Source organism: Diplotaxodon limnothrissa, linkage group LG2 (genome assembly GCF_057381915.1).
Source record: "Diplotaxodon limnothrissa isolate DT_005_m linkage group LG2, D_limnothrissa_male_GT1.1, whole genome shotgun sequence".
Classification (NCBI taxonomy): domain Eukaryota; kingdom Metazoa; phylum Chordata; class Actinopteri; order Cichliformes; family Cichlidae; genus Diplotaxodon; species Diplotaxodon limnothrissa.
The window spans coordinates 30,956,289-30,983,769 of record NC_140597.1 but is presented as its reverse complement, the minus strand read 5'-3'; the positions used below and the strand labels follow the sequence as shown (position 1 = coordinate 30,983,769).

Below are 27,481 nucleotides of genomic sequence, written 5' to 3'. Positions count from 1 at the left end.
GTGTGTCAGTGTTTTGTTTTTACGTGACTGTCATGTGTTTCCTGTTTTACTTTGAAGGTCTGTTGTTATCTTAGTGTGTTCAGTTTACATTTTCCCTGTCTCGTCAGTTCTAATTTGCCCCAGCTGTGTTTCCCTCCTGTGGTCCATTCCCTAATTGCTCCTTCTATGTATTTAAGCCTTGTGTTTCAGTATGTCAGGGTCGCGATCTCCCCCGTGTTGTAAATAGTTTGGTGTTTTGTTGTGAATAAATAGTTTGTTGTAAATAGTTGTGAATGGGTTGGTTAATACTTTCGTTTTGGGATTTTGGTGGAGAGTCTTCGTGGTTTTATTTTTCCTTATCTTTGTTTTTCTACGTTGCACCCCGGTTGCCTAGGCCGGGGTGTAACACAGCTCAGCATGGGTGTCTGAGGAATTTATGCTATGAGTCTCAAACGCTCTTTTACTAGAAATAAGGAATGTTTCTCTCTTTTCCTCTCAGTCAGTCACACATGAATTCTCCCTTTCTTGAAGACTAAAAGAGGCTCAATAAGCAGAGATCACTTGAAAGAATTTAACATGATTTATTGAGAGAGAGAGATAATTAATCTACTTGGTGGTGAGTCTAGATGTTAGTAGTAGTGATGAAGAGAACAGAAAAGCAGCCAGGAACCAGGCAGATTACTGATTACAGATCTTCCTTACTGAACTTATGGATAAGCTTCATAATAAAAGCTGTGTCTATTCCTTTCATGCACTCAGCAAATACAGTTCAGGACGACTTCAATAAAACCCAACAGCAACATTTTCACCTGTTGTCTGAGGCTGATCTATAACAGGACACACTGCAATATGTTCAGAGCAGCACACACATATATATTCAAATTTAAATTTTCTGTCTTTTACGTAATTTTATATTTTCTTTAGGATTTTGCTGCAAATAACAAAAGTGTGAAAACATTTTTTTACAGTACCTGGGAGAATGAAGAGACACGTTTTTCTTTTTTTAAAAAACAATTTACAGGCTACATGTAGCATTTAAAATTACTGTTTTAAGTATCATAGTTGCCCATTACGAAGTAAGAAGAACAAGTACCATGCACAACAGTGAACTCAGAAGAATTTTTCGCTTCAGAAATGTTATTATGTTCTTCTTGAAAACACATCTCTGTGAAAAAAAAGCCTTAAATGTATTTTTGTCACAGATCTGTATAATCTGTGACTGCACAACAATGTATGGGTTTTTTTTTTTTTCATAGTTTGGATTCAAAGAGGCAAAGTAGCAACAAAACCATTGTTTTTGTTTTTGTTGAACATTTGTAAATGTTGCCACAGTCATTCTTGTGGGACAAAACACTCAAAATTCTAAAAGTTTTGCTTATTTATTTTTGTTTATTTGCAGGTGTGGAAACTCACTGTGATGGCAGACAGGATGGAGCTCGGAGTTATGGAGCTTTGGGAGGAACTGTGGACATCCAGCTGATGGACAGCACTGCAGAAATATCTAGATACCAACTTTTGAAGAATTCATCACCAATACTATTTGTCAGAAATAATGTTATTTCTAAAAACGTAAAACACATATTTATGCTTTTTTCCTGTAATAGAACACTTAGGATCAAACAGGACAGACAGTGGTAATTATACCCTTCAAACCTTTGATTCAGATAGAAAGTCATCAGGCGAGCAGATTTTACAGTTGTTTATTCAAGGTATTTTTTCCTTTTTGAAATAGAAACATTGTTTTGATAACCTTATTAATATAGCACAAAATACACAAGATAAACATATTTTTTGCTTTTCCTGTTCTTCATTAGAGACTCTAAACAATGAAAAAGATTTAAATTTCAGATCTAAACTCATCTGTGTGTGTTTCTCTCAGCTCCTGTGTCCTCTGTCCTGCTGGACTCTGAGTGTCTGTCCCAGGGAGAGAGGAGGGTGTTCTCTCAGCACTGGTATTTTTCATTGTTGTGGGTGCATCAGTCATCTTTGCTCAGTGGAAAAAGCCAAACAACAAACCAACTAAAGAAAAAGGTACAAAACTAAATTTTTGCTAACTCAGTTTGCATATTTTTCTTTTTTGCAGGTTTTTTTTGTTTGTTTGGTTTTTTTGCTGTTGAGCAAAGTTTATTGATCACTGTGTCTCATGTGAGTGATATTTGCAAGTATCACTATTCCTCATAGCTTAAACTAGAAATGTGAGGAAACACGTCTGCCCAAAAGTAACAATATTACACTTCACCAACGGAAACTTTTAAAAGTGAACATTTTTTTTAAATTCTTATCAAGAAAGCGAATAAGTACAATCATTCTACGTTTTTGCCACACCTGATTGTTATGCCTTATTGCAAATGAAGAAGATGACCAGAAAGTAACCTACGCTGATGTCAGGGTCATGAAACAACAGGGGAACTGGATGGAACAAACAGCAAAGGCGGAGGCAGAGGTGGAGTACGGCCAAGTCAAGTTTTCAAAGCGACCTCGGCACACTGAACTAAGAGGAGATGACTGTATGTATGCCAAGATACAGAAAGTCAGGTGATATAAGTGGTCAGTGCTTTTACACGGACTGCACCAATAAAGGTTCACAGAGGGAGGAGGTGATATTGTGATCCTAAAGGTCATTTAATTTCTGTCTTTGTGTACAGTTGAATCTCTAACAGAACAAAGGTTATCCAAGTCACCACAGCTTCATCTTCATGTCTTCATGTTCAGCTCAAGAAACAGCTTACAGTAATAGATTTAAGCAACATCAAAGTGCTTGTTATAGACATATTACTCACAATACTGATAATATTCTGGATTTGTTTTCAACATCTTGGCATGTTATTTGTACTTAGTCATGTTATGTTTCCTGATTTTTGAGGGTTTTTTGGGATGTTTAGTTTTTCTCTAGTTTGGGATTCTTGATCATCTTTGTGTTTGTTTTGTGCTTCTGTTCCAAAGGTCTTGATGTTAATTCTGGGTTTTGAGATGAAATTTTTTCTTTGAGCTCCATAGCTTTCTGTCTATCGGGTGATGGTTATGTTCCTGTTATCTGTGTTATCGTTTGTATTTCCATTCTGTGTCTTCAGTCTTGTCTTCGTGTTTATCTCTTGTGTTTCTGTCAAGGTTGCATGTTTTGAGTCTGCCATCAACTTCCTGTTTTACTATAGTGGATTTAGTCTCTTGTTCTTTGAGTGTAGTTCCACTTCCTGTGTCTTACAATCTGTAATGTATGTATATATTGTCTCAGTCCTTGCTTGACCTCATGTCTGGAGTACAAACTTCTCAATGCATTGATTCAGCTCAGTCTTACCACACACATCCAAGGATATGTCTTCATGTTTAGTGAGCTACCCTTATAATCACAGATTGCACCTTTATTGTATGCTGAGCATCGGATGATCCAACACATAATTTGGCAATTTTAGATTTTTACATTGTTTCGAGGTTCAACAAATAAAACTTTCTGTAGGGTTTATTATACACTCATAGCTTCATGTTTGCATTTAGTAGATCTTCCTAAATGTTGATTTTACCAAATGTCTTTTAAATTCTGTCTTTAATTATTAAAAAACTTTCTGTATTTGTCTCATATGGGTCTAATTACAGATGTTGGTCCGTTGCTGTCATGATTAAAACAGCATTTATGTGAAAGTCTTGTGAGAGCTGAGAAATGAACAAAATCTGAAAGTCATTGAAGAGAAAATCTCCGTCCCGGTTTCCCTCCAAGGCGTGAGCACCGATAAGCAGAGTTTTGTCCTTTCCTTATAAGATTCCTAATTATTCAAAGTAACGCTCAAGTATGCCGTTCAGCTGGGTTAGTTACAGCGCCGGGAGTAGCTTGGGAGAACAAGGAAACACAGACTGCTTCAGGTTGCCTTCCCAAACCAACTCAAAGGTTTATTTAGTACAAAACAGCTTATATAGAGGAAAAAAAGATTCGTGTGTCAGCAGGTTCTCAGTTCAAACCGGTACAGACCAAATAAGGAAACGTCTTCCTGCCTTCTGAGCAAAGAAGTATCCTTCGTGTAGTTTATCAGTTCAGCTACAATTTATGATCATCCCAGCAAAATACACTCCTAGACATAGAATACAGAGTTCTTTCATTAGTGAATTCTGAAACAAACCACCTGGCTTTTTAACAAGCTCTTTTCTAAAAGATAAGGAAGGGAGGATGGGAGTAAGGAAGTGGTCTCGTCTCTGTGGTATTTTCGACCTTGGGGTACCAGCCTGTGATTCTTACACATCAATTCTTGGGTCAGAGAGAAAGAGAAAAACAACTAGTAAATGGGCCTTATTGAGTAACTCTTTTCTGTATAATATCACTACAAAACAATATCCTGTAAATGCTACCATGGTATCAAAATATCACAACAGTCATAGCTGTGAAGTTTCACTTCCTGCTTCACAGTGGTGTTACATACATATATTTACATATTCAGCTAAACACCTTCTTAAACATTTAGAAGTATTTTTAAGGAAAACTATTATCTAAACTTGTGCATGCAGGGGCAAAGCAGTGCAAAACATACATGCAAAGCATTATATCACAATAAATCACAAGTGTTGGACAAAACCATAAGAGAGAGAACATAAGAAGGTATAATAAATACAGTTTGACTTCAGAACAGGAAAAAATCACAAGCTAAAGGCCAGTGTGAAAATATGTGCATTGGCACAGTGTTAATGCACATGTTTTCACACCTTGTCAGTGCTTCCTTTAATGAGGAACTGAAGACTTCCTCTGACACTCAGCTAGCTGTTGGCAGCGGTGAACTCCCAAACTGTGTGTTTTACCCAAGCAGTCAGCAGTACCACCCAGGGCAGTGAACTAATGATGCTGTGAGTAATACATCAATGACTATTTCTCTGTGGTCTTCTATTCCCTGGCAGCTTATTCTTAAAAATCCTTTGTCCAATATATCAACTATCCCTCCTCTGCATATGCCTAAACCATCTCAACCCTGCAAAATGCAAAAAATAGATCAATAAAAAAATATAGTAGAACTTTTTAGACAATATTGGAATTTACTTAAGAAACCAATTATTTAGTAAGTTGCCATAAATAAATAATAATACTGAATAAATGTTTATTTTTCTTTAAACAGCTATGTCACTCTCAGACAGTATTATAGACTAGTCACCAGAGCTATCGCCTAGTAGCTATCATAAGATATCACTATGGCAAAGTAGTAAATATCAAATTATTTTTATTTTATTTTTACATTTTATTTATGTATTTCATAATAGGGGTGGGTTTTGATGATCGATTTATTGATTAAAATCAATTCTAGCTTGGATAACGTGATATCGATTCATTAAAATTCTGAATCGATTTTTTAATATAATTTTTTTTTGCCCGAAACGCCAGAATCTCAGGTTAAACCTCACAAAATTTCAACAGTCACCAAACAGCTAAAACAGTAACTGAGAGCAGTGAATCTCACCCAACGTCACGGACACGGTCGGGGCTGAAAGCTGACAGCTCGCTGATTCTGATGTTTCGGCGGGTCTGCGCTTTGTTTTTACGCCCTTTTTGCACTGATTCTGAAGCTGCAGGTTTTATCTCTCTACAAACAATATTGACTAAACCAGCAGCAAAAGAAGATCCAAACTACGCTTCACATAAACATCATCATGAATTCCCTCTGACTTTTGCTGTTTTGCTTCCACCACGATAAAATCACACTTCATGCACAGCTCTCTCTCTCTCTCTCTCTCTGTATAATTCAAGAACAGTTTTGCGTCTAAAATCTGTTTTCTGCATTATTTGCTTGCTTGTTGCGCACAAGTCTGCCGTTGTTTACAGCGCTGTCGGCCGCTGTTGTTTTCCTTTTACTTACTTCCGAAAAGAAAACCTAATTTCTGCCTATTTTCAATTGGCTACTGAACAAATTTTAACTTTTTTACAATTATGCAAAATTGCAAAACGCTTCGCTGTGTCTCTAGTAAAACCTCAGTAACTTTGCTCTGTTTCACTTCAGCAGCATCAGGTAATGTTCATATGTTGGTCAATGGGTTTCTTTCCTTTTTGATCTACTGCAGAATATTTTTATAAAATCCCAGGCCAGGAAAATCACCTTCATGTTTTTCTGTGTTTTATCCTCAGCTACTTTGACACAAAGGCATCTGCTGTGATGCTTACACCTTTGATAAAGTCTTGCAAGTGTCAGTTTTCTTTTTATAGATATAAAAATATGGAAATGTACTGATCTGAATTGTAATATATCTGACTTTCAAAATTTCCCAGATTCAAATCGAACTGAATCGAATCGTGGATCGAATCGATTCGGGACCTTGTGAATCGGAATCGAATCGATTCTAGAAATCAGTGACGATACCCAGCCCTAACCCTAACCTCTTCTGTCACATTAACCCTCTGCATGTACTCCATCACTAAATCCAGGGGTCTTCCCTCTTCTGCAAAATGCAAAAAAGCAGATGAATCATTACATGGGTTAAAACTCTTTAGACAATGTTGTTATTTATCTAAGACCTCACAGCCCATTGTTCCTTCAGTGGTGCGAGTTTCAGTCATTATGCAAATACACTGTTTATAAAATTGGGGAAACCTGCAGTCAGCTGAGACTAAAGAAGTCACTTGGATGAGTGACAAAATGTTTCTCCCACTGAAAACGTTATGTCCAAATGAACAGAATCAACTTTTGGAGATTTGCTTACCTGGATGATTGAACATGCATCAAGAAGTTTTAACCCACTTTGGCAAGGACTGCCTAAAGCTTGTACGTCAGTATGAGTAAACAGCACATAAGATGGCAGATTACAGGAACCACCTGAAATTCAGCCTCAGATGCAGGGTGAGGCATTTTACCATCGACATCCTAAAATCTCAAGAGGAGCAGATTCGACAGAGACTTACCATGCTTCTAGATGAGAATACTCTTAAAAGGGTGTTTGACTTCACTGAGAAGGCTCATCTAGCACAGCATAAGACGTCTAAGACCAGGCAACAAAGGAAGTTTGACTTACTTGTTGTACATCGGAAACCACAGCAAAATATGGAGAGTGTCTTCAGCGACCAGAAGAGAGAAGGATGTGACACCGAGGATGTGGACAAGTGGGTGAAGAATTTGTCTGACAGACAGCTCACCCAAACAGAGAAAAACATCCTTGCTAAAGGGTTGAATTTTGCTGTCACGCTCAGTGACGAAAATACTTATGAGCCCCTGAAACGAAACCCAGGAAGTTGTTACAGGAAGAGAGTGATAGACTGTCTGAAGCAGTTAGAAGAAGAAAATGCTATTGACCAGACCTCATACCACAGGCTATACCCAGGCGAATCTACACCAAGTCTGTATGGTTTACCGAAGATACACAAACGGGTTGCACCTTTAAGACCGATTGTCTGCATGATCAACTTGGTCACCTATAACATCTCCAAGTTTCTGGCCTCGATCCTCAACCCACTGGTAGGCAGCTCTGAACACCACATCCAGAACACCCTGGATTTTGTTGAAAAGGTGAGAGATGTCATTATGGAGACAGATGAAACTATGGTCTTGTACGATGTTACATCTCTCTTCACTTGCATCCCAGTCACGGAAGAGTTGAAAGTAGTTCATAAGAGATTACAGGATGACCCCAACCTCAGCAACAGGACCACTCTCAGCATCGACCAAGTGTGTTTGCTTTTTGGAACCGTGTCTTCATTCCACCTACTTCACATACAAGGGTCAGTTCTACAGGCAGAAACATGGGTGTGCCATGGGCTCCCCAGTTTCACCCATCGTGGCCAATTTGTACATGGAAGAAGTGGAAAAGAGGGCTTTGTTATCCTACCCTGGAACACCACCAAGTCATTGGTTCAGGTATGTGGATGACACCTGGGTGAAAATCAAATCTCAGGACGTACCACAATTCATGGATCACATTAACTCGGTGGACCAACACATCAAATTCATCAGGGATGATATGAAAAGTTGCAGGTTAGCCCTCTTAGACTGTGAGATTTCCATCAGTAATGGGGGACATGTAAAAGCAGATGTGTACCGTAAACCTACGCATACGGATCAGTATTTAAGGTTTGACTCTCATCGTCCACTGGAGCATAAACTGGGTGTCATCAGGACACTAAGACATAGAGTGAACACCATCCACACTGACACAGTGGCCAGGAAAGCAGAAGAACATCACATCAAGGAGGCCCTGAGTAAATGTGGTTAAGGCACCAAAAGAAAGCTCCAGCTGATCCAGGAGAGAAAGACAACCGCTAAGTGATCCCTTATGTGTCAGGAGTATCGGAACAGCTGAGAAGCACTTTTTTCTAAACACTGGATCTCTGTGGCTTTTAAACCCCAAAGCACGCTGCGCCAAAACTTGGTCAACCCCAAGGATTAGAACCCCGACACAAACAGAGCTACTTGAGGCCGCATTTGTAGGCCGATTACGTCACAGCAACGCGATGAAGGCTGTCCAAATTTGTAGACTTCTCCAAATGCAGCCGACAAATGTGTCCTCCTTTTCCCCAAATTTGAAGGATGGTTCGGGTGTATCCTTCGTGGCCCACCATATCCCAGAATTCATACCGTGGCCTAGCCAATTCCAGTTTTAAACAATGGCGGCCGCTACTAAGTTTTTAATATTACTCTTTCTGGATCGCAAAATAAACTTTTAACATATTTTCAGGCGAGAATGTAGCTGTGTAAACTTCAAATATCTGCTCAGTTTATCAAGATATCACATATTTGCAAAAGTGCTCTGACGTTTTCGGAGACGTCTGTTACCCACCAGCTCAATAGCTAGCCGGGAGCTTGAGGGTCACTAGAGCCGCCGAGAACGGCAAACTCCCGGCACATCATTTTCAGATCACCGTGGTCTTTTACTACTCAGGTTAAACATAATATATAAGTCACTTAGACAACCTAAAATGTTATTGTTTGGCTTTTTTCAGTATTTTATTTGTTTGTGAGTAAATCGGTTTGGCTGAGATTAAAGTTATTAGATTAGATTAGATTAGATTAGATTAGATTAGATTAGATTAGATTAGATTAGATTAGATTAGATTAGATTAGATTAGATTAGATTAGATAAAACTTTATTAATCCCCCGGGTGGGTTCCTTCTTTGTTTTCATACAACTGAATAAACGTCAAACCGAAAACTGATTAAACAGAAGTGTGAGATGGTCCAGAATTTACAACAGTGTCCTGTTATATTTAGATAGCAAGGAGCAGACAGCTGAGTTTATTACACTCCACCGAGACAGCAGTGACACAAATCTGAAGGCTAGACTGTCCAATTTCACAGCTGTTTACTTCCGGCCTACCCGACCTTCTGAGGGCCCGGCCCACGTAGACTGCGAAGGCTGGGTCCTCAGGAGGATGCAGCCCATGAATTTGGACACAACCGTAGTGTACGCTGTTACGTGCCAGGAGGATTGCCAGGATTTATACATTGGGGAAACCAAACAACCTCTGGCGAAGCGGATGGCACAGCACAGAACAGCTACCTCGTCAGGCCAGGACTCTGCAGTCTATTTACACCTACAATGATGAGGATGTGCACATCTTTCGCCATCTTACAATGCTGTGATTGCAGCCATTCCTCAACTCTCTGTGAATGGTACTCATGGCCATTGATCAGTGGTCATGAGAATTTGCATAATTATGATGAAGGTGACCTCCCAGCCCATTGTTCCTTCAGTGGTGCTAGTTTCAGTCATTATGCAAATGTACTGTTTATAAGATTGGGGAAACCTGCAGTTGTTGTTGTTGTTATTGTTGTTGTTGTTGGTGGTGGTGGTGGTGGTGTTCTTGTTTAATAACTACCAGCTTATAAAAAGAGCACAACAGCAGATTTGCAGATTAAGGATTTTCATTCTCCTGTTATTAGAGACATCAAGGCCTCATCCAAGTGATCATTCTCCAACATGCAAGTAAAAACCTGGTTACATCTACCATGACACATAAGAGACACACAGAGCTACTGTTAATGTATATATTTTCAGACACTGAACTCTTTGGATATCAGTGGTAATGTGATAATGAGCTGCCACCAATCGGTTTAACATTGTCCGTAATTTACAATTACATAGATACATTTGGTGCAAAAAGGATTTTGATGAAGTTTTATGCTTTGCTAACTGGACCCAGTAAAATAATTTAAATATTTGGTTATGTTCTAGTGAGCTGTGCTCATAGGATTCCCCCTCCCCTCCCCCCCTCTCTCTTTATGTCACACGCACACAAACACACATTCGGACATTTGGCTAAGCTACCAGTTTTAATGATAGATTTCTTAAATGTTTAACTTGTATTTGCATACTTTCTGAGTGGCAGCAGGACACTGAAAGAGAGCCTTCTACTGCTAACCCTTCCTTAAATGTAAGTTATGGTTTTTGTTGGTATTTTCATGTTAAAATTATGAAACAATGAAAGGTTATATTTATAAGTAAACCAGAAGGTGAACCATGACGTCACATGTGTTTCAGTGAATATTAACTTTGTTCAATTGTTATTTTCATCAAGCTTTTATTACAACTTTAACCATGTTAATTGTTATCAGTAATTGTAATAAGCAAAAAGCCTGATCATTGCTGTGAGGGTTTAGAAAGATTTGTGTAACTGTGCTCCTCTTACAGAAGGTAAATGTAAAGATGCTGATTTTCTGTACTGACTGCTGATCTTCATCCAATGAAAAACACCTGTAGACTGGAAAAAACTAGTTTTCTTAAAATCACTTTAGTCGGGATGTTAATTATTCTTATATGGAAAGGAACACAAACCAGGAGCCTGCATGTTACTACTGACCTGCTCTAACCTCGAGTATCTGACTCAGTCAGGTTGTCATCCTGTTATTTCTGACTGCCCACCCGGACACAGCAAGCTCTTCCCTCAAAACACTTTTTTAAAAAGTTTTTTTTTTTTTTTTTTTGGGGGGGGGGGGGGGGGGGGGGTGATAATGTGATGAGATTTACAACTGACAATATTAAATCTAAAAAGTATCTGTGAAGCTGCCAGAAACAAAGAAGTCAAATAAGCAACATGTGCATCCAGTAAATTCCGAGGCTGTATAATTCATTACCACTAGAGGGAGACATTGTGTAAAAAACAAACAAAAAACAACCCCGTGATCATTATTGTTCAGGTTTTAAAATCAAATAATAAAACCTCTACCTCTGTTTAGTATAACTGTAATCTGTTTTATTATATAAAACTGTCTTTCTTTATTAAAAGATATGCATACATTCTTAAGATTTGCACTTACATTTGTGCTGTCCACCCCACACACCCTTTTTTCAATTATCTAAGTTTAATCTAATGAGTTTTAAAATACTGAAGTCTTCTAGTATGCAGTGTGTGTAAAGAATCATTACTCATAATGTTGTTGTAACTTCTACCAGTTTGGTAAGGAAAGCTTAAGTGGTTTAGAACGCTGGATTATTATTATCATTGTTATAAGCCATGATGTATTATTATTCTGCCACCTAAACATGTTTCTGTGATTGATTGTTTCCATGTTAATCTATAATATGTCTTAGTCAAAACGTCTTTTAGTATAAATGATAAACGTTTCCTTCTCTTCCTCTCAGTCTATCACACATGAATTTTCTTTTTTGTCAGGGCTAAAAGGGGAAGAAAAACTGATACCACTTCCTTTCATCCTCTCAGTGCATGAAAAGGTAACTTCAATACGACCTCACGTAAAGATTTTCACACATTCTCCTCTGAGGCTGATCACTAACAGGACACACTGCAGTCTGTTCAGAGCGGCACACACATATTTGTTTTTGAGAAAAAGGGTTTGGAAGCTGCTGACGATCAACAGAAGCTCAGCAGCTGACATGGAAGCTGTAGTTGGACTGCTACTGATGTGGCTCGGATACTCTCATGGTGAGCTTTTCATGTTGTAATTCATCATACTTCGTTTCTGTGCATAAATAGCATGTTTTGCAATTACAGGATCCAAGACTGTCAATGACAGACGTTTTAAAAAAGAAATTATTAAATAAATTCATTTATTATTCACTGTTATCATGTCGAACATAATAACAGTGCTATTTTCTGAAGTCTTTAACTTTACAATAATGCTACATTCTAATATCATTTCAACATTTTAACATGAATGTGCACTCTAACAAATTTTTAGGGTTATTTTACTACAGTAAAATGTATTATACAGACAGTATGCTAACAAAAACTAAAAAATGAAAACATTCTAGCTTTAACATCAATCATTTTCATAAACAACACAATATCATAATTATAGGGTGAGTTAAATATATTTTTAAAATGCTAAAATTGAAAAATTCACTAAAGGATTTTTTTTTAGAAAAACACTGGGCGACTTGCAAAATTCAAAACTCAGACATACATCTGTACTTCTACTGATATAACTGATTTAAGATGGTTTGTTAAATGTTCTTCTAAAACATTTAAACTTAAATGTCAGATGGAGCTGTAAGCTGAATCATTACTGTTTTTTTAGTTTTTGCTTTTGTTTACTTATACATTTTCCATGCAGGTGTGGAAACTCACTGTGATGGCAGACAGGATGGAGCTCAGTGTTATGGAGCTTTGGGAGGAACTGTGGACATCCAGCTGATGGACAGCACCTCAAAAATACCTCGATACCAACTGTTAAAGAATTCATTAAAAATACTAAATGGGTTAAATAATAAGGTTACTTCTAATACCATGGCACATAGATCTAGCTTTTTCCCCAGTAATGGAACATTTAGGATCAATAACCTGAGTAGGAATGACAGTGGTAAATATACCCTTCAAACCTTTGATTCAAATGGAACATCATCAGGCGAGTGGACTTTACAGTTGTTTATTCAAGGTATTTTTTTTTCTCTGTTCGGAACAAATTATAGATATAAATTTAATATTGTTTTGATAACCTTAGTGACATAGCACAAAATACACAAGCTACATGTATTTTATGCTTTCCCTGTTCTTCATTAGACAGTATCAACAATGACAAAGATTTAAATTTGAAATCTAAGTCATCTGTGTGTGTTTCTCTCAGCTCCTGTGTCCTCTGTCCTGCTGCTCTCTGAGTGTCTGTCCCAGGAAGAGATGAGGGTGTCCTGCTCCTCTAAGGGAGGGGACAGTCCTCAGTACAGCTGGACTCTGGATGGACGCACACTGACAGATGCTGAGCTCCTTTCTGGAAATAATGAGACTAACATCATCACTCTGAAACAGCACGTCTCAGGACGTCTGGTCTGCTCAGTGAGGAACAACGTCAGTGATGTCTCAGAAGAACAGAAGACCTGTCGTGAGTGACAACATTATGAATGAAAGTCAATAATAACAACTATTTCACTTCAAACATCTTTCTCAAATTATTTGTTTTTTTCTGCCAGGCTTCATTAACTGCACCTCAATCAATGGGACACAGATATTAGGGTGGGTGCCTGTGGACAGTAACAGCCTGTGTATTGAACCAACAACAGAACCTACCCCAGTCACACCAACTTCTGTGGGTAAGGAGACTGGCACAGTGTCAATTACACAATTCAACAATGAAACTGTGACTTCCAACAGTGATGACCAATGGTACATTAGTAAGTGAAAACTAACTAGATCCACTGATGTCACTTTCTCTTTCTTTATGTTCCTTTACAAAAAAACATACATTTGATAACTGAAACATCTGTTTTTATGTATTTTACTTTTGAAACAGCCAATTTGCCACTGATCGGTGGCGTTCTCTCAGCACTGGTATTTTTCTTACTTGTGGGTGTGGCGGTGATCTGTGCTCAGAGGAAAAAACAAAACAACAAACCTACAAAACCAAAAGGTACAAAAATTCTTCTGTCACATATAAAATCTGTGGGTATTGTTAACTAATAAGCTTCAACACAAAAGCCGAGTAGACCGCTGTGTACAAAGGTAACAAAATCTGTCGACTATAAACTTAAAGCATTGCCAAAGAACTCATTTTAAAACCCATTTTTGTATCTGACTCATTTTCTCTAGTCTATGAGCTGAAGCTAACCAGGTCTTTCTGCAGCAGATATCACTGTGAAAATATTTTTGAAACTCTTATAACGAAAGCAAAAAAACTTCACAAAAATTAAAAACCTTTAGCTGTTAACCATCTGTAATACTCTGCTTGTAACAATCTTCTTGCTACTCTGCAGAGGATGAATGTGACCAAGATGTAACCTATGCTGATGTCAGGATCATGAAGCAACAGGGGAAGCCAGCGGTGCAAACAACAGAGGCGGAGGTGGACGTGGAGTACGGCCAAGTCAAGTTTTCGAGGCGATCTCGGCACACTGAACCAACAGGAGATGATTGTATGTATGCAAAGGTCCAAAGATTCCGGTGATTTAGGTTATTGGTGTGTTCACACAGACTGAAGGTCCATGGAGAGAGGAGATGATGTCAAGATGCCAAAAGGTCTTTTATTTAATTCAATTTCCCATCAGAAAAATAAAAACCTTCAGATTTCATACGTATTGATTTTCTTTGCTTTCACTGTGATTCTGTTATATAAAAGAGCATCAGCACACTCAGACTTAGGTGACATCTGGGTTATCATTTCATATGACGCTACACAAGCTGCGGTAGTTTTGTAGCTATTTAACATTTCTAAACATAATTATTCATATTTTTCTATTAGCTTTTATATTTATAGGATGTTGTAATAGTTTTAATCGTAGTTATAATTTATGGATATGTTTTATCTTATTTATTGTCTAAACACTGATAAACTGCATTATTACTATAGTTTTAACAATACATGATGCACTCATTTATCCTAAAACGACCAATTTCAATCTAATGCCACAAAAAAAAATTCCATTTAAAGTGTGATTATTAAACACATGTGGTTAATGACTTGTGATTTACACAAACCTAATTACTAACAGTGTAGTTTGTAGGTGGAGGTTGTCTTCCTTTGGCTCTTCAGTCCAAAGATAAATTTACAGCGAAGTGTTTCAGGAAGTTCACAGTAAGCAGACGAGAGAGGGGATTTGTTTCCATGATGCAAATACTTCTGCTTTTTTCTCAGAAGTTGGTTTTCATTCTTTCTTCTTTTGTTTTCTGCTCAAACCGTTTGGATAAGATCAAAGTTCAATAACCACTTAGAGCAATAATACAGTGGAGTGGGCTGTGTAGGTTTAATCGTGACACTGGTTGTTAAAAAAAAAGAATACGTTTTGTTTCAGTGTATCAAGACCAGCAATCTTATAAATACTGTCTCCTAATTGCCTTCAAATGTAAAATTGATTCAGAAATTCAATTTTAAAATGTAAAGACACCTCTACTTTTCATTTTTAAACTGTACTTTAAATGTTTGTGTTGATGATTTGTGACTACACTAAAAGGAGTTCAGTGAACTAGCTGTAGTTTGAGGAAGAAAGTTGTTTTACTGCATGTGAGATTCTGAGCTGAAGCCACCTGTTTATCATTTAACAGCATCAACTTGTGTTTTCTATATTTAGTTCAATTACACTTCCTACGTGTTTGCGGTTCGAGTTTAAGTTGTACCTGTCAAAAAAAAACAGAGATGACATCATCAGTCTCTTCAAACAGTGCATGGTTTTTAATCAAATATAAGGTTCTAACTTGCAGGTTTGAAGAACTGCCGTTATCCATTCAAATGATTTTAAATTAATAAAAGGTCAGCTGAACAAAAATCAGCTGAAGCAGATGTTTTAGCGTTAATCAGGAGGTGGAGTGAGAGTCATGGATGGAAAATTATTTTGGCCTGTGTTAAAACTAAAACTAAGTAATTATGTTTAAGATGAATAGCTGTTAAAAGGAGAATCACCATTGAAAACAGGATAATGCACATGTTTAGACCAAGTCATTAATCAGAGATTACAGAGATTCAAGATTCAAACGTTTCATTGCTGTTTGAGTCTCAGACAGATGCACGTGCAGAGCACTGCACGGTGAACCTTTTCTTACAGATGCAGAGTAATTCTAAATAGGGTCATTCACAGTCCCGGCATCCTTGGTGTGGGTGTGAACACGGTCAGGCCGACTATCGCGTCTATTTGAAGCACAGGAAGGCCGATAACACATTTGTATAAACCATATTTTAAATGAAATGGCGCCGAATGAGTTTGGTCCCGTTCGGTTTACTGTAATGTTTGCCCATTTCAGTTCCTCTTTTCTGCATTTAGACTGTTATATAAAAAGACAAATGCAGAAGTTGCAACTGTTGGCACAAAACAGATGAAATACATTTGGTTAGATATGGGGTTAAAGATTGATAACCATGCACTGACTTTATGCTGATTCATACTGCCATAAAATTGGTGTTTATGGTCCATTACAGTTGTAGTTTCCTCAGAGTTTATTTTTTGATCATGTGATCAGTCAGCAAATGCTGCTTTGTACATCAGAGCGCGCCAGTATGAGCAACGTTGTTTTTACCTTTTAATGCGTGTGTGGCATAGGAAATGCAAACGAGTGAACTGTTGCACATTCACTATTGAGAAGCTGAAGCACATACACACCAGGGGATTTTATAATTGTCGTGACATGATCATGTGATGCTGCCTCGCAATGCCAAAGCTGTTAAACTATAAAACCAGACTGGCGCCAGTTCTCTGGTCTTTAGCACTTCAGTTTTTAAATTGATAAAAGCCTTGAACTATAAATACTTTTCAAACAGAATATCATTTATATTTTTAATGCAAGAGAATGAAAACATTTTTACATGTTTTTTTCTTTAGTATTGTACAGTACAGATTTTGTAGTTTAATTGGTACTTTTTTTCTGTAAGACAAAGTGTGTATGTAAGACTTTGTTTTTCCACAGACAGTTATAGACACATGCACACAGACACTCAGCCATACATACAAACCGCATTCACGCATGCATGCACAAACAGCACAAAACAAACACACACACTTATGCCTTAAAGTGGCAACTGCCTAATAAATAATGCAAATTACAAAACCGAAAACCAAAATAGTCCTGTGTCTTTCCTCTCTTTCTGTAACCTTTAATACACCTTGTACAAATTGAAAATTGTTTTCCTTTTTTCACACAATAAAAAAAGAAGAAAAAAGATTGTTAAGGAATGTAAATGTGTTTATTTATTGTTATTTTTTTGTAATTTAAGGATATACAATTGAGGTCATCTTAGGCTTTATTGTGATGAATTTCATGTCAAGGTCAAGGTCATGTTTATTTATATAGCACCTTTAAAACAACCGGAGTTGACCAAAGTGCTTCACAGGCAGCCAATAATAAAACATAACAAAAAGGAAATGTCAAGGTTTAGATCGAATTAAAGGCCAGAGAGTAGAAATGAGGCTGGAGCAAAGACTCAAATGTAGAAACAGATTCTGCAGTTCTAGTGTGAAATCGTAAGTCACCTTTATTTTTAAGTCTAGTTTATGGAAGTCACATCTGATTGGAAGACCTCTGACAGGAGTGTGAACATAAAAAAAGATCTAACAAATAAAGCGTTGTAGGCTCATTTAGAGTCTTAAAAGTGATGACAGGAAGCCAATGTATTCGTTTTGCGCATTTATAGATAGAACTTCATACTAATGTTATATTTCTTCATCAAGAAGCCTTTTCCTGTAGAAACTGTGTTGTATGAAAAGCAAATTGATCCACATGAATGTGGCTAGAGCAAATTAACAGAAAATACAACTCTAAATCAATAAAACCTCAGTGCTGAGGAGAGGGTTTAAGCTGCAAAGCCAACATAAACTCCACTTGAAACGCACAAAAGCATGCACAAACACACTGAAATTCGGAAGAGCTAAATTAGAAAACAGTGACTTTCTTACACTCTAAACATTTGTGATTACACAACTGCACACACTGCACTGTTGATAAGTCAGTCATTTATTTAGAAATGGAAAAACCTTTAATCGTTAGATGACTCATACCTACTAAATTTCCACATCTTTTGTTTCTCCTTCCTTTTCTTTAACATTACAGTGAAGAAGTATCAAAATGTGTCAGCATTTCTTGCTTGTACAGCACATCCTTTAACATTTCATATATACAGACATTGGGTTCTAAAAAAAATAGAGAAGTGTAGACATTTTTTAAAATAAAACGAATATATCCAGCTCCATGCCAGAGCTGAATGTCTGTGCCACAGCGACTGTAAATCACGAGTCATGCAGTTGAGCAATCTTCAGCAGTTTTTCAGGATGTGGCTAAACTCTCCTGTCTGAATGTCTAAAACCAGTGACACTTTTAATAATGCTGCCCTTGCTTTGCTGCAGCTAAAATGTAGAGTAAATGCATGTTTTCAGAAAAACAAAAAGAACAATTTAACCGCCTTTCGAATTAGATATCTGCTTTCCCCATCTGATTTCCTGTAACTTCAAGTTGTCATAAAAAAGGCGTGTTAGTGTCACGGTACTGCCTTGGAAACAAGAAGAAGGGCTGTCAGTTTTTTTTCTTTTTTATATCTGCATTTGCATTATATTCCTGTTAATGGATACATATACAAGGAAAAGACAACAAGAAAGACACTAATCCTCTTTCTTGGGCATGCACTGTTAAAACGCTATCTTGACGTTGATAATGATTAACACAAGCAAGTGGAATAAATGCCCACTCGACTCGATCCATGTGACAAACGTGTGGTGGTGACATTGTAAAATAGAGGTGATCTTCATGTGAATCTTTTTCATTCGTTCTGTGGTGAACTTGTACAACTATTAAAAACATTATTTACACACACAGATACAGTGCCAGTCTTTCACATAGACTTCACCTAGTACTCCTCCGATACTGCGTCTGACAAAATGTTCCTGCTGGGGCTCACGGGGTTGTGGGTGTCACTGTGTGCACACAGTACAGGTGGGGTGGGTGTGGTTGTTGAGGCCTGCTGGGAATGCTGCAACTTCTTCCTGTTGATCTTCCTCTCCTTGGCACGTCTGTTCTGAAACCAGATCTTCACCTGAGACATACATGCATGAGATATCAGCATCAAGAACGTTTCTCAGTTAGGGAGCATTATGGCTTGTTCCCTAAACAACATCAAAAGAAACAGCACATCATTATCGTTTTCATTTCTTCTATAAATCGCTTATTTGCTGCATTAAAAGGAAGTTGAAAACTGCAGCGACTTTGCTTTCTGTGGTAACGTTCCCTTGCCTTGCTTCATCTACTTGAAATTTAGTAATCTCTGACTTTCCCAGAATTACTCTGGGAGCTACAACAATTGCACTCAGCTGTGGTTTTAAGAAGCTGCAAGGGCAGGCAGAAGAAACAACAAGAACAGCATAATGACAGTAAGATTGAGGGTTTCACCATTAACACTACTTATGCGTTTGGCCACATATGTTAACATTACGGTTTGCAGAATTTGTTTTTTTCTCTGGAGCTCGTTTCTCCAGAGGGGATTGTTTGAGAACATTGTGCTCACATGTGCTGCATTAGTAGAAACCCTACACTTAACCATGGGAATAAGTAAAATACAGCACAGTGGTAATAGATGGCCTGCAGATGCAGGGTTTTTTTTCTAATGCACAATAACATCAACAAAATAAATCCAAGCTCCACCTTCCCTGTTATCTCACATAAGAAAAAAAAAGAAACCCACAAATGAGATAATAACCCTGTAACACAAAGTTAATGCCATATTTGAGATCTGTGCATCATCAGTGGTATACTGTTTATAATCAGATATCTGCAGTATATGCAGATTTATGCGGTGAGCATGAAATTCCACAAAAATGCCAAGATCATTTTTGTTATACCCCATGTGTGTTTATACACATGGGGTATAATAAGTATTGAACACATCACCAGTTTTCAAAGCAAAATATATTTCACATGGTATGAAATTCTGACCAGATGTCAGTAACAACCCAACCAGTCTGCACATGCAAAGACAAATTAAACTGCGGATGTCCATAAACTATGTGTAATAATAAGAAGTGACACAGGGAAAAAGTATTGAACACATTTACTGACATTTATTTAATACTTCGCACAAAAGCTTTTGTTGGTGATGACAGCTTCAAGATGCCTCCTGTGTGGAGAAACTAGTCGCACACAAACAGAAATTCAAATCCTGAAGGCTCTGTGGGCCTCTTCTATGAACTCTGGGGTTTAGTTCTTTCTATAGATTTTCAACTGGATTCGGGTCATGTGATTGGCTGGGCTATTTTTAGCAGCTTTATTTTCTGTTTCTGAAACCAGTCAAGAGTTTCCTTGGCTTTGTGTTTGGGATCATTGTCTTTCTGAAACGTCCACCCCTCGTTTCATCATCATCATCCTGGTAGATGGCAGAAGATTTTCATCAAAAAAGTCTTGGTACATTTTTCTATTCATCCTTCCCACCTCTTAACTTCCCTGTTGGTGTTTTGGGGTGATATGCATTGCCCTATTGACCTCCTAACATGGCGTGTATTTTGCCATCCAAAGAGTTTATTTCAGTCTTATCTGACCAGACTATATTCCCCCCAGTATTTCACAGGCATGTCTAAATATTGTTCAGCAAACTTTAAACATACTTCAGCATTTTTGGCAGTTAAGTGGATTTCTTTGAGATAATGATAGAGATAAAGGTTAAACTCCGGTAACTAAAAAAAAATGTCATTATTTTGTGGTTCTGGCTTTACAAGGTTAAAAAAAATTAGGGCATATTTTTTATACCCCTAACATAAACATGTTAAATTTGCAGTGACCTTCCTTATTATTGTCACTCACAAAAGGGGGTGACAAATATATACTTCTTGGCCTTGGCCTATAGATTTGTTCGGGCAAACCATGGGGGGTTTGCACGAACAAATCCCACATTCTGTTTCCTAACTGAGTTTCAACAGTAACGAAACACACTCTGTCTCATTGCTTCATGGGGTTTTTCTGCTGTGAGTTTAGTTTATCTCATTCGTTCCTCTTAAGGAGGAACCTAAAAAAAGAAAAACAGAACATGTGGTTGGCTACTTTAAAAGTGTTAGGCGTTTGTAATTCTTTGAATGTGAAGAGAGAACGCAAAAGTTACACAGTCTCACTGTCCTAGACAGTTTCTATATATTTTCTACATTGACCGTTTATTTACTCTAATCTTCTCACCTGCCTCTCGGAAAGGCTGAGTGCCATTGACAGCTCTGACTTCCTTCTCATTGTGATATAGCGGTTGAACTGAAACTCTTTCTCAAGCTCCATCCTTTGGTGGTCAGTGTACACCACCCTGTACTTGTCCTTAGTGCGAGTCTTCCCACCTAAATCAGACAAAAAAATTGCTTTTTAGTAAAAAATCAATAAATATTAAGAATAGTAAACATAAGCACAAAAATAAAGACAGTGAATGTAAGTAAATAGAGTCATTTTTTATTCATGTGTATGGCCCACATCTTTTTCAGGAATTAATAATTTTGTGTCAGTGAGTCACGAAATGTGTGTGTCGTGACCAAACAGTCTGGTGCCACGTTCAAGTTCAGGCGCCACTTAAAACCTCATCAATTCTACTAATCGTGCTCACACTATAACGAAGGCAAAGACTCCCCACTGCATTGCATCAGTGCTTCTCCTTATCACCGTGAGTGCTGTCTACACAGCTCTTTACATAGGCAGCTATTCATTGACACGCATGTTCACATACACACTCAAGAAACTAGGAGTCACAGTTATTGATCAGAAAACTAGCTCATGTGACAGCATTGATCCAGCCACACCCACACACACAGATACACACAAGAGGGTTAAGAGAGGGTTAGCCTCTAGAGGAGACTTCGTTTAACTTCTGCAGACTTCCTGCACTTCCAGTGTTATCTATCCAGTTTGTCACCATCTCACACCCACCCAGTGGACAGAGAGGGTGGGGTGTGAGACTTGTGTAGACTTCATGGCCTCCACTGTTAGCTTTGCATTGACATCTCACAGCATGATTGTCCAAAGAGAGGCGAACACCTTGATGAATGTGCGCCTGCTGAAGTTGGGTTTGTTTTTCACTTAAAACAGGTTTGCATGTGTTTCTCATGTGTTACCCATACTTGTACGTTTTTTTTTTTAGGTTTAGTTAGTCATGCAACCACAGTGACAGCTACAAAGGTAACCCAGGAGGTTGTGTAATCTCCTTCCCCTATAGGATGTGTCTTACCAAGATGCTGCATTTCCTGTTTGTGTCACTTGTTAACACTTGTTAACACAGTGACAGCTAATATGTGATCAGTCACGAGAATGAAGAAGAAGAAGAAAAAAAAACAGAGACAAGTGCGTTTGAAGTACTCCAGATAACAGATATTTGTATGCACGAAGCAACTTTAGATGAAGATGTTACAAATGTTCTTTATATCTGTATAATTCACTGAATACATTATGCAGACCAAAATAAGCCTATGATTAAGAATAAGTATGACAAAGTAAAGTCCCACCTGAAGTTGTTTGTTTAACGGGCTCCTGTGGTCTTTTCCTGGGAATGAGGGGATCCTGTCCAGAGATGAAATTGTAAGGGGTGAGCGATCCCCCTCCAGCGGCGGAAGGAACGTTGCTCAGATCCGGGTAGGTGAAGTTGACCTGCGCGGTGTTGGGGCTTGACCCCGGGAAGCTGTAGGGATACTCCTCCCGGGGCGCGTAAAGGGGGTTCCAGGTACTTGCCGACAAATCACCGACTCCCGTGACGTGATGGTGGTAGCTGGGGAAGTCATACGGAGGCGGAATGTACTGACTGTTCAGTGACAGAGCCTGAGCCGTTTGTCTGATAGAAGCAGAGCTCGGGTACATCCCGGTATCCTCGCTCGACAGGTAGGGTGAATCTCTGGAAGACCTGGAAAAATCAAACCTCCAAGAGCATGTTAGGCCCCCGAGTTTATCTTCAGCAAGCTCTGTTTTCATTTCAGTCTAAGGTTCAGGCTACCTGTGCAGTAAGACTACACACCTTTATAGATTTACTGGCAAGGAGTTCGAAAGTATCATCCTGACGTCACGCTTTACCTGAGACTCACCTGCCTGCTGGTCTTTGCGACGTCAGGGCAATGACCCCGATTTACCAGGTTTGCCCTGATGAATCATTTTGATAAGGCGGTACAATGTGTGGAATGCGTGGGAAGTCCATGTGCCTCCGCGTGCATGTATATAGGGGGCTTAGATTCAGCGCAGAGACTACAGGCCAACACCAATAATAATAATAATAATAATAATAATAATAATAATAATAATACGGACAGAGGTGGAAGGAAACAAATACACAAACAAACAAGCAGGAAAACATACCACTATATGTTTGTTTGTTTTTTTCAAAGCAAGGAAAATTTTAAAATATAAAATTACATATGTTGAAAAATGATCAGGTCAGGATTTCCGGTTACCCATAAAGACCTCGTCTAGCCATGCCGAAGATTTAAAAAAATGCACATTCATTTATTAATTTATATTTTTATTTTGATATAGTTTAGCTTCTTATTTTAAAGCTTAAATGTTGTTTTTCTTCACTGTCAACTTAATCTTCATACACTAAAAAGAACTTAATTATTCAACCCCAATAAACATGCAAGTAAAACATTTGAGTAAGATACAACTTAAATATATAAAATTAAAGGTTTATTTACTCAAATAAGAAATCGTGAGGAAAAACGTGCATTGTATGAACTAAATGTAAACCAATCAAGCATATTACATTTGCATACTGTATTGAAAAAAACATGGAAAATGTACATGTAATTAAATTAGTTAAAGTCCATATTTTAATTCTATACATCACAGGAACATTAGAACATGTAGAAAACATAGCTGTAGAAATGGGCTGCTTCCCTTCAGTGGCAGCTATGGCTCTGACCAGATAATACACTTCAGTATCATCATTATGGCAAATATAAAGAATTTTTTATTCTCTTAAGCTGTTTAATATACATTTGTAGTCCTTCAGACTACATAGGTTTTTCTCCTATTTTGTCTTTTTCTTTTTTAGTTTCTCACAAAACAAAATCGAACATGGTTCTCCTTTGTAACTCTTTGTGTTGTGAGCTTGATTAACCAGAAAAACAAATGATAAAAATCCTGAAAAACCACTCCAGTGCTCTTTATCATTTATAGTCTGCTCTGATGTAAGACCAATAGTGACATAGGTCAAGCAAAAGCAAAGTTGCTTTGCTCCCCGCTATGTCATGGCTCAAAACGTCCATATGAGGGCAGCAAAAAGCTGAATAATAGCAGATAACTTTCCTGGTTTGGAGTCTTTCAAGTTCAGTCATACAACTGACCTGTCGTTAACAAGATGCACACAGTTTATTTGTCATCATCATTCTCACTGTTAGCTTTTTATTCTTTCCATCTTCTGTTGACACTGTGCCTTATGCTATATATTGCACTTATCAAGTCCGTGCATGAGGTCCTCTATATAAAACGATCATAAAAGATTCATGTCACTATCAAGATAATCATTCTCAGCTACAGTGCCTATCAGCTGTTAGCAGGAAGCTGGCTGAAGTTAATGGACATGGCCTGATCATTAAGGAAATTGCAACATAAACATGAAAACATATCATCCAACGCTTGAAATACATTGATGGCGACCACAATGCAAGCCAGCTTGCCTGAAAATAAATAAATGTGGTAAAAGCACTTATGAGGGTATGTCTTAATGTACAAAGTAAAGTTTGACCTCGATAAACCCTAAACATTTCTATTACTGTATAGTTATAATTCCATATATAGAGATTTAGTTTAAATCTGTTTAACCTTAAGATGCCTGTTTCCTTTTTTAATCTATTCAAAAATCACCGCTCCAAAAAGAGAGCTGGTATAAGGAATGTTTTACCCTTTACAATCAGCATCATGGTAAGTTATATATTTAGTTTAAATTTAAGCCAACCACACTCCCTAAATGCAAAATAGATAGCAATGCATTGTTGTTTTGTTGCCTGTCCCACTTTGTCTTCTCTTTTTTGACAATGTGTTAGACACCATGCAACTAAATTGCACTAAGATGTGAGTGTAGAGAGAGGGCGCGGATGCAGTTTCTGTCATTTCTCCTCCAGTAATCTCATTCATTCCCATAACTAGTTCTTGGAGTAACAGATCAAACAAATCGTTCCATTTGAACAGTAGCCCTAAACTAAATATCTGTAAATTGATCACAACATTTGGCTAAGACAAGCAGAAACTCTTTTGCACTGGAGAAGCCTGAACCATAGAAGGTTTTCTGTTTTTGGTTTAGTTTATAAACTAGTTGATTAACCATTAACCATTGTTAACAATATTGCTTCACGGAAGGAAACTCTGGGTTTGAATCCAGCACCCAGCTGGGGCCTTTCTTTGTGGTGTTTGTAGGTTTTCCTGTCGTTGCATCATGGGTTCTCTGTGGGTACACAGTTCCACAATCTAAAGTCATGCATCTTATGTTAACTGGTGATTCTAAACCGGCTTTAGGTGTGAATGTGAGCTGTCTGTTTCTGTGTCTTAGCGAGTGATAGCAGCTTCACCAAGTTGTATGTCGTCTTTTGGTGTATATTAGCTGGGATAGGCTCCAGGGCCCCTAAGACGCCAAACTGGATAAGGAGAAGAAAGTGGATGGATGTGTGTTTGCGGCGGGGTGTAGTTTGCAGATCAGCTGCAGTGGGGGTGGGGGGTGGAGTAAAGGGTTCAGGAAATGGCGTTAGGGGAGGTTGACCAACACAGCTAGCCTTCCCTATTTCAGTAGGTTGCTGAGACTTGACAGGAGTTGTTGTGTGTGGTGTGGAGCAACAAAGGCAACTGGAAGGCTGCGCTAATAAAAGCCCTGCAAATAAATATCAGCTGACTTGTAAGGCTGTGTTCTTCGGGTCCTTTTGTTATCGTGTTTTATTATCTCATATGTGATGATGCTGTTATGATGATGTTATATGTTGTATTGCTTCTTCTTGATTTTTGCTATCTCGTCTATCTCGAATGTCTATCTCGAATGTCTTATAACTGTGGTTCATTCTCAGATTTAGTCCCATCACATTGCCGAAATCAAGCTTTAAGGTGCCCCAAAGTCATATATCCTTTATCGGGACAACTTGAAATGGAGGCAGGCGTAGTTCAAACATTTCTGTCAGTCTTCATCTATCAGAGGTCCAGCAGGTTCAGCTCCAGGTCTAGAGTATATATGCTCCCTGCCTCTCCAGGTCTTTGTCTCAACTCTTGTACCTCTATAATGGCCTATGCTTGACAAACACAGCGGTGTAACTTTTACCTTTTCCTGAAACCCAGCAGGAAAACAAGCGTATAGTGTGTTTGCACTGCTTTGCACTCAAGCTATAACACTAATTCAGATCAGCAGTGAGAGAAACTACTTGTTAGCTGCTGACAGGCTGAAGAGACTCAGTATTGTTGAGGCAGAATATTTTGGAATCCCACTTGTTAAGAGCTGCTCCACTCTGTGGGGGTAAACAAGGACTGCTGCCATATATAGAGCAGTAGACATCCCGTTGTGGACTCTCTCCAGCACTGCTTTGTAAAAAGATGCTAAAATTATACATCTCATGCTGATAAAGAATCGTGTGTTCATGAGTGTTTACATACGTGACTGACGAGCACGTTATTGCTGTATTACTGCCTTTTTATCTTTTGGGTCTACAGTTTTATTGACATTACAAGCAATGAAACGCCTACAAATAGATTCAAGAGTTCAAATAAGTGGATTTAGAGCAGGTTTATTGCAAGTAGGTGCTAATTACATAGGTAGAATTAGAAAGATGTAAAAGGAGGAACTGTCCCTGTGTGGTGTTGCTCCCCTCCTATCTAATAACTGGAGGGGGCTTGCTGGCACTCTAATTAGTGCGAGCAGGTCTTTTAGATTTGCCCTCTCAATTAAAGGAGAACATGTTAGTTTCCAATTTAGCTCCTGTTCCCCTCCCCTCCCCCCATCTGCCCCAACCTGCTTGTTAGATAGAACAGGTCTTTATTCAGCTGCAGTGTTGCGTAGCGAATCTCAGATCATCCTCTCATATCCTGGGAAAGGATTGAATTAGGAAGAAAGCTAGTATTGAGAGCAGACATATTTACATGGTTTTGCTTGTGTTTATAAAAGAGAGGATAAAAGGCCAAGGGAAAAAAAGGGAGAAAGAGGGAGTGGGGATGGTGGGAGGTGTTGAGTTATTTCATGCAGGGGAAAAAGAAAACACGTGAAAAAAATATGATATAAAAAGCGATGTAAAAAAAAAGTTGGTTCACTAAAGCTAAAGTCCCCACTTTTAACCACTTTTATACCTGTTTTTAAGAGTGTGATTATGTAAGGGAAGTTATTTTTCCTGAGAAACTGAGACTTCCATGTTTGTTTCCAAAGCAGGGTGCAATCAGCGCTGCCAAAATCTTTTTTTTTTCTCCTGGCTGGACCACTCACTCACTCTCTCACTCTTTCTCCTCCTTTTTATTGTGTTTGTTGTTTTATGGAGGGGGTTAGATGCGGTCCAGATTGCCGTTGCCAATAGAGACAGTCTCAGTTCACCTCCACTCCATTCATAAACAAATCGCTCCGGCTCAGACCTCTGAGCCTCTACCTTAGAACAACAAGCAGAACTGGATTTGTATTTTGAAGTTTCGTCGCCCTGCTAGAAACTTCTTGCTTTCTGCTTCAGCTCTGTTTCACTGCTCCCTCCCTCCTCTCCCTCGTCCTGCTCTCTCTCAGCTTCAGCAGGGGTGGAC

At 38.3% G+C, this 27,481-nt stretch overlaps 2 protein-coding genes and 2 pseudogenes across 2 annotated transcripts; 3 read left to right on the top strand and 1 right to left on the bottom strand.

Annotated features, from left to right (window-relative positions):
- The first annotated feature begins 1,299 nt into the window (after positions 1–1,299).
- Positions 1,300–2,518, top strand: LOC146638715 (uncharacterized; annotated as a pseudogene).
- Positions 2,519–6,563: 4,045 nt separating this feature from the next.
- LOC146638714 (uncharacterized) lies at positions 6,564–9,472 on the top strand (annotated as a pseudogene).
- A 2,147-nt stretch (positions 9,473–11,619) lies between these two features.
- LOC146638713 (uncharacterized) lies at positions 11,620–14,308 on the top strand. Its single transcript, XM_085362349.1, has 6 exons — positions 11,620–11,812; positions 12,444–12,764; positions 12,954–13,205; positions 13,294–13,494; positions 13,614–13,730; positions 14,074–14,308. The coding sequence occupies exons 1-6, from the start codon at positions 11,764–11,766 to the stop codon at positions 14,262–14,264; spliced, it is 1,131 nt and encodes a 376-aa protein (XP_085218475.1). The 5' UTR covers positions 11,620–11,763; the 3' UTR covers positions 14,265–14,308.
- A 4,333-nt stretch (positions 14,309–18,641) lies between these two features.
- Positions 18,642–22,711, bottom strand: LOC146638712 (homeobox protein CDX-1-like). The gene is made up of 3 exons (XM_085370726.1): positions 22,252–22,711; positions 20,951–21,099; positions 18,642–18,827 (listed from the first exon to the last, which is right to left on the bottom strand). The coding sequence occupies exons 1-3, from the start codon at positions 22,709–22,711 to the stop codon at positions 18,642–18,644; spliced, it is 795 nt and encodes a 264-aa protein (XP_085226852.1).
- Positions 22,712–27,481: the final 4,770 nt, after the last annotated feature.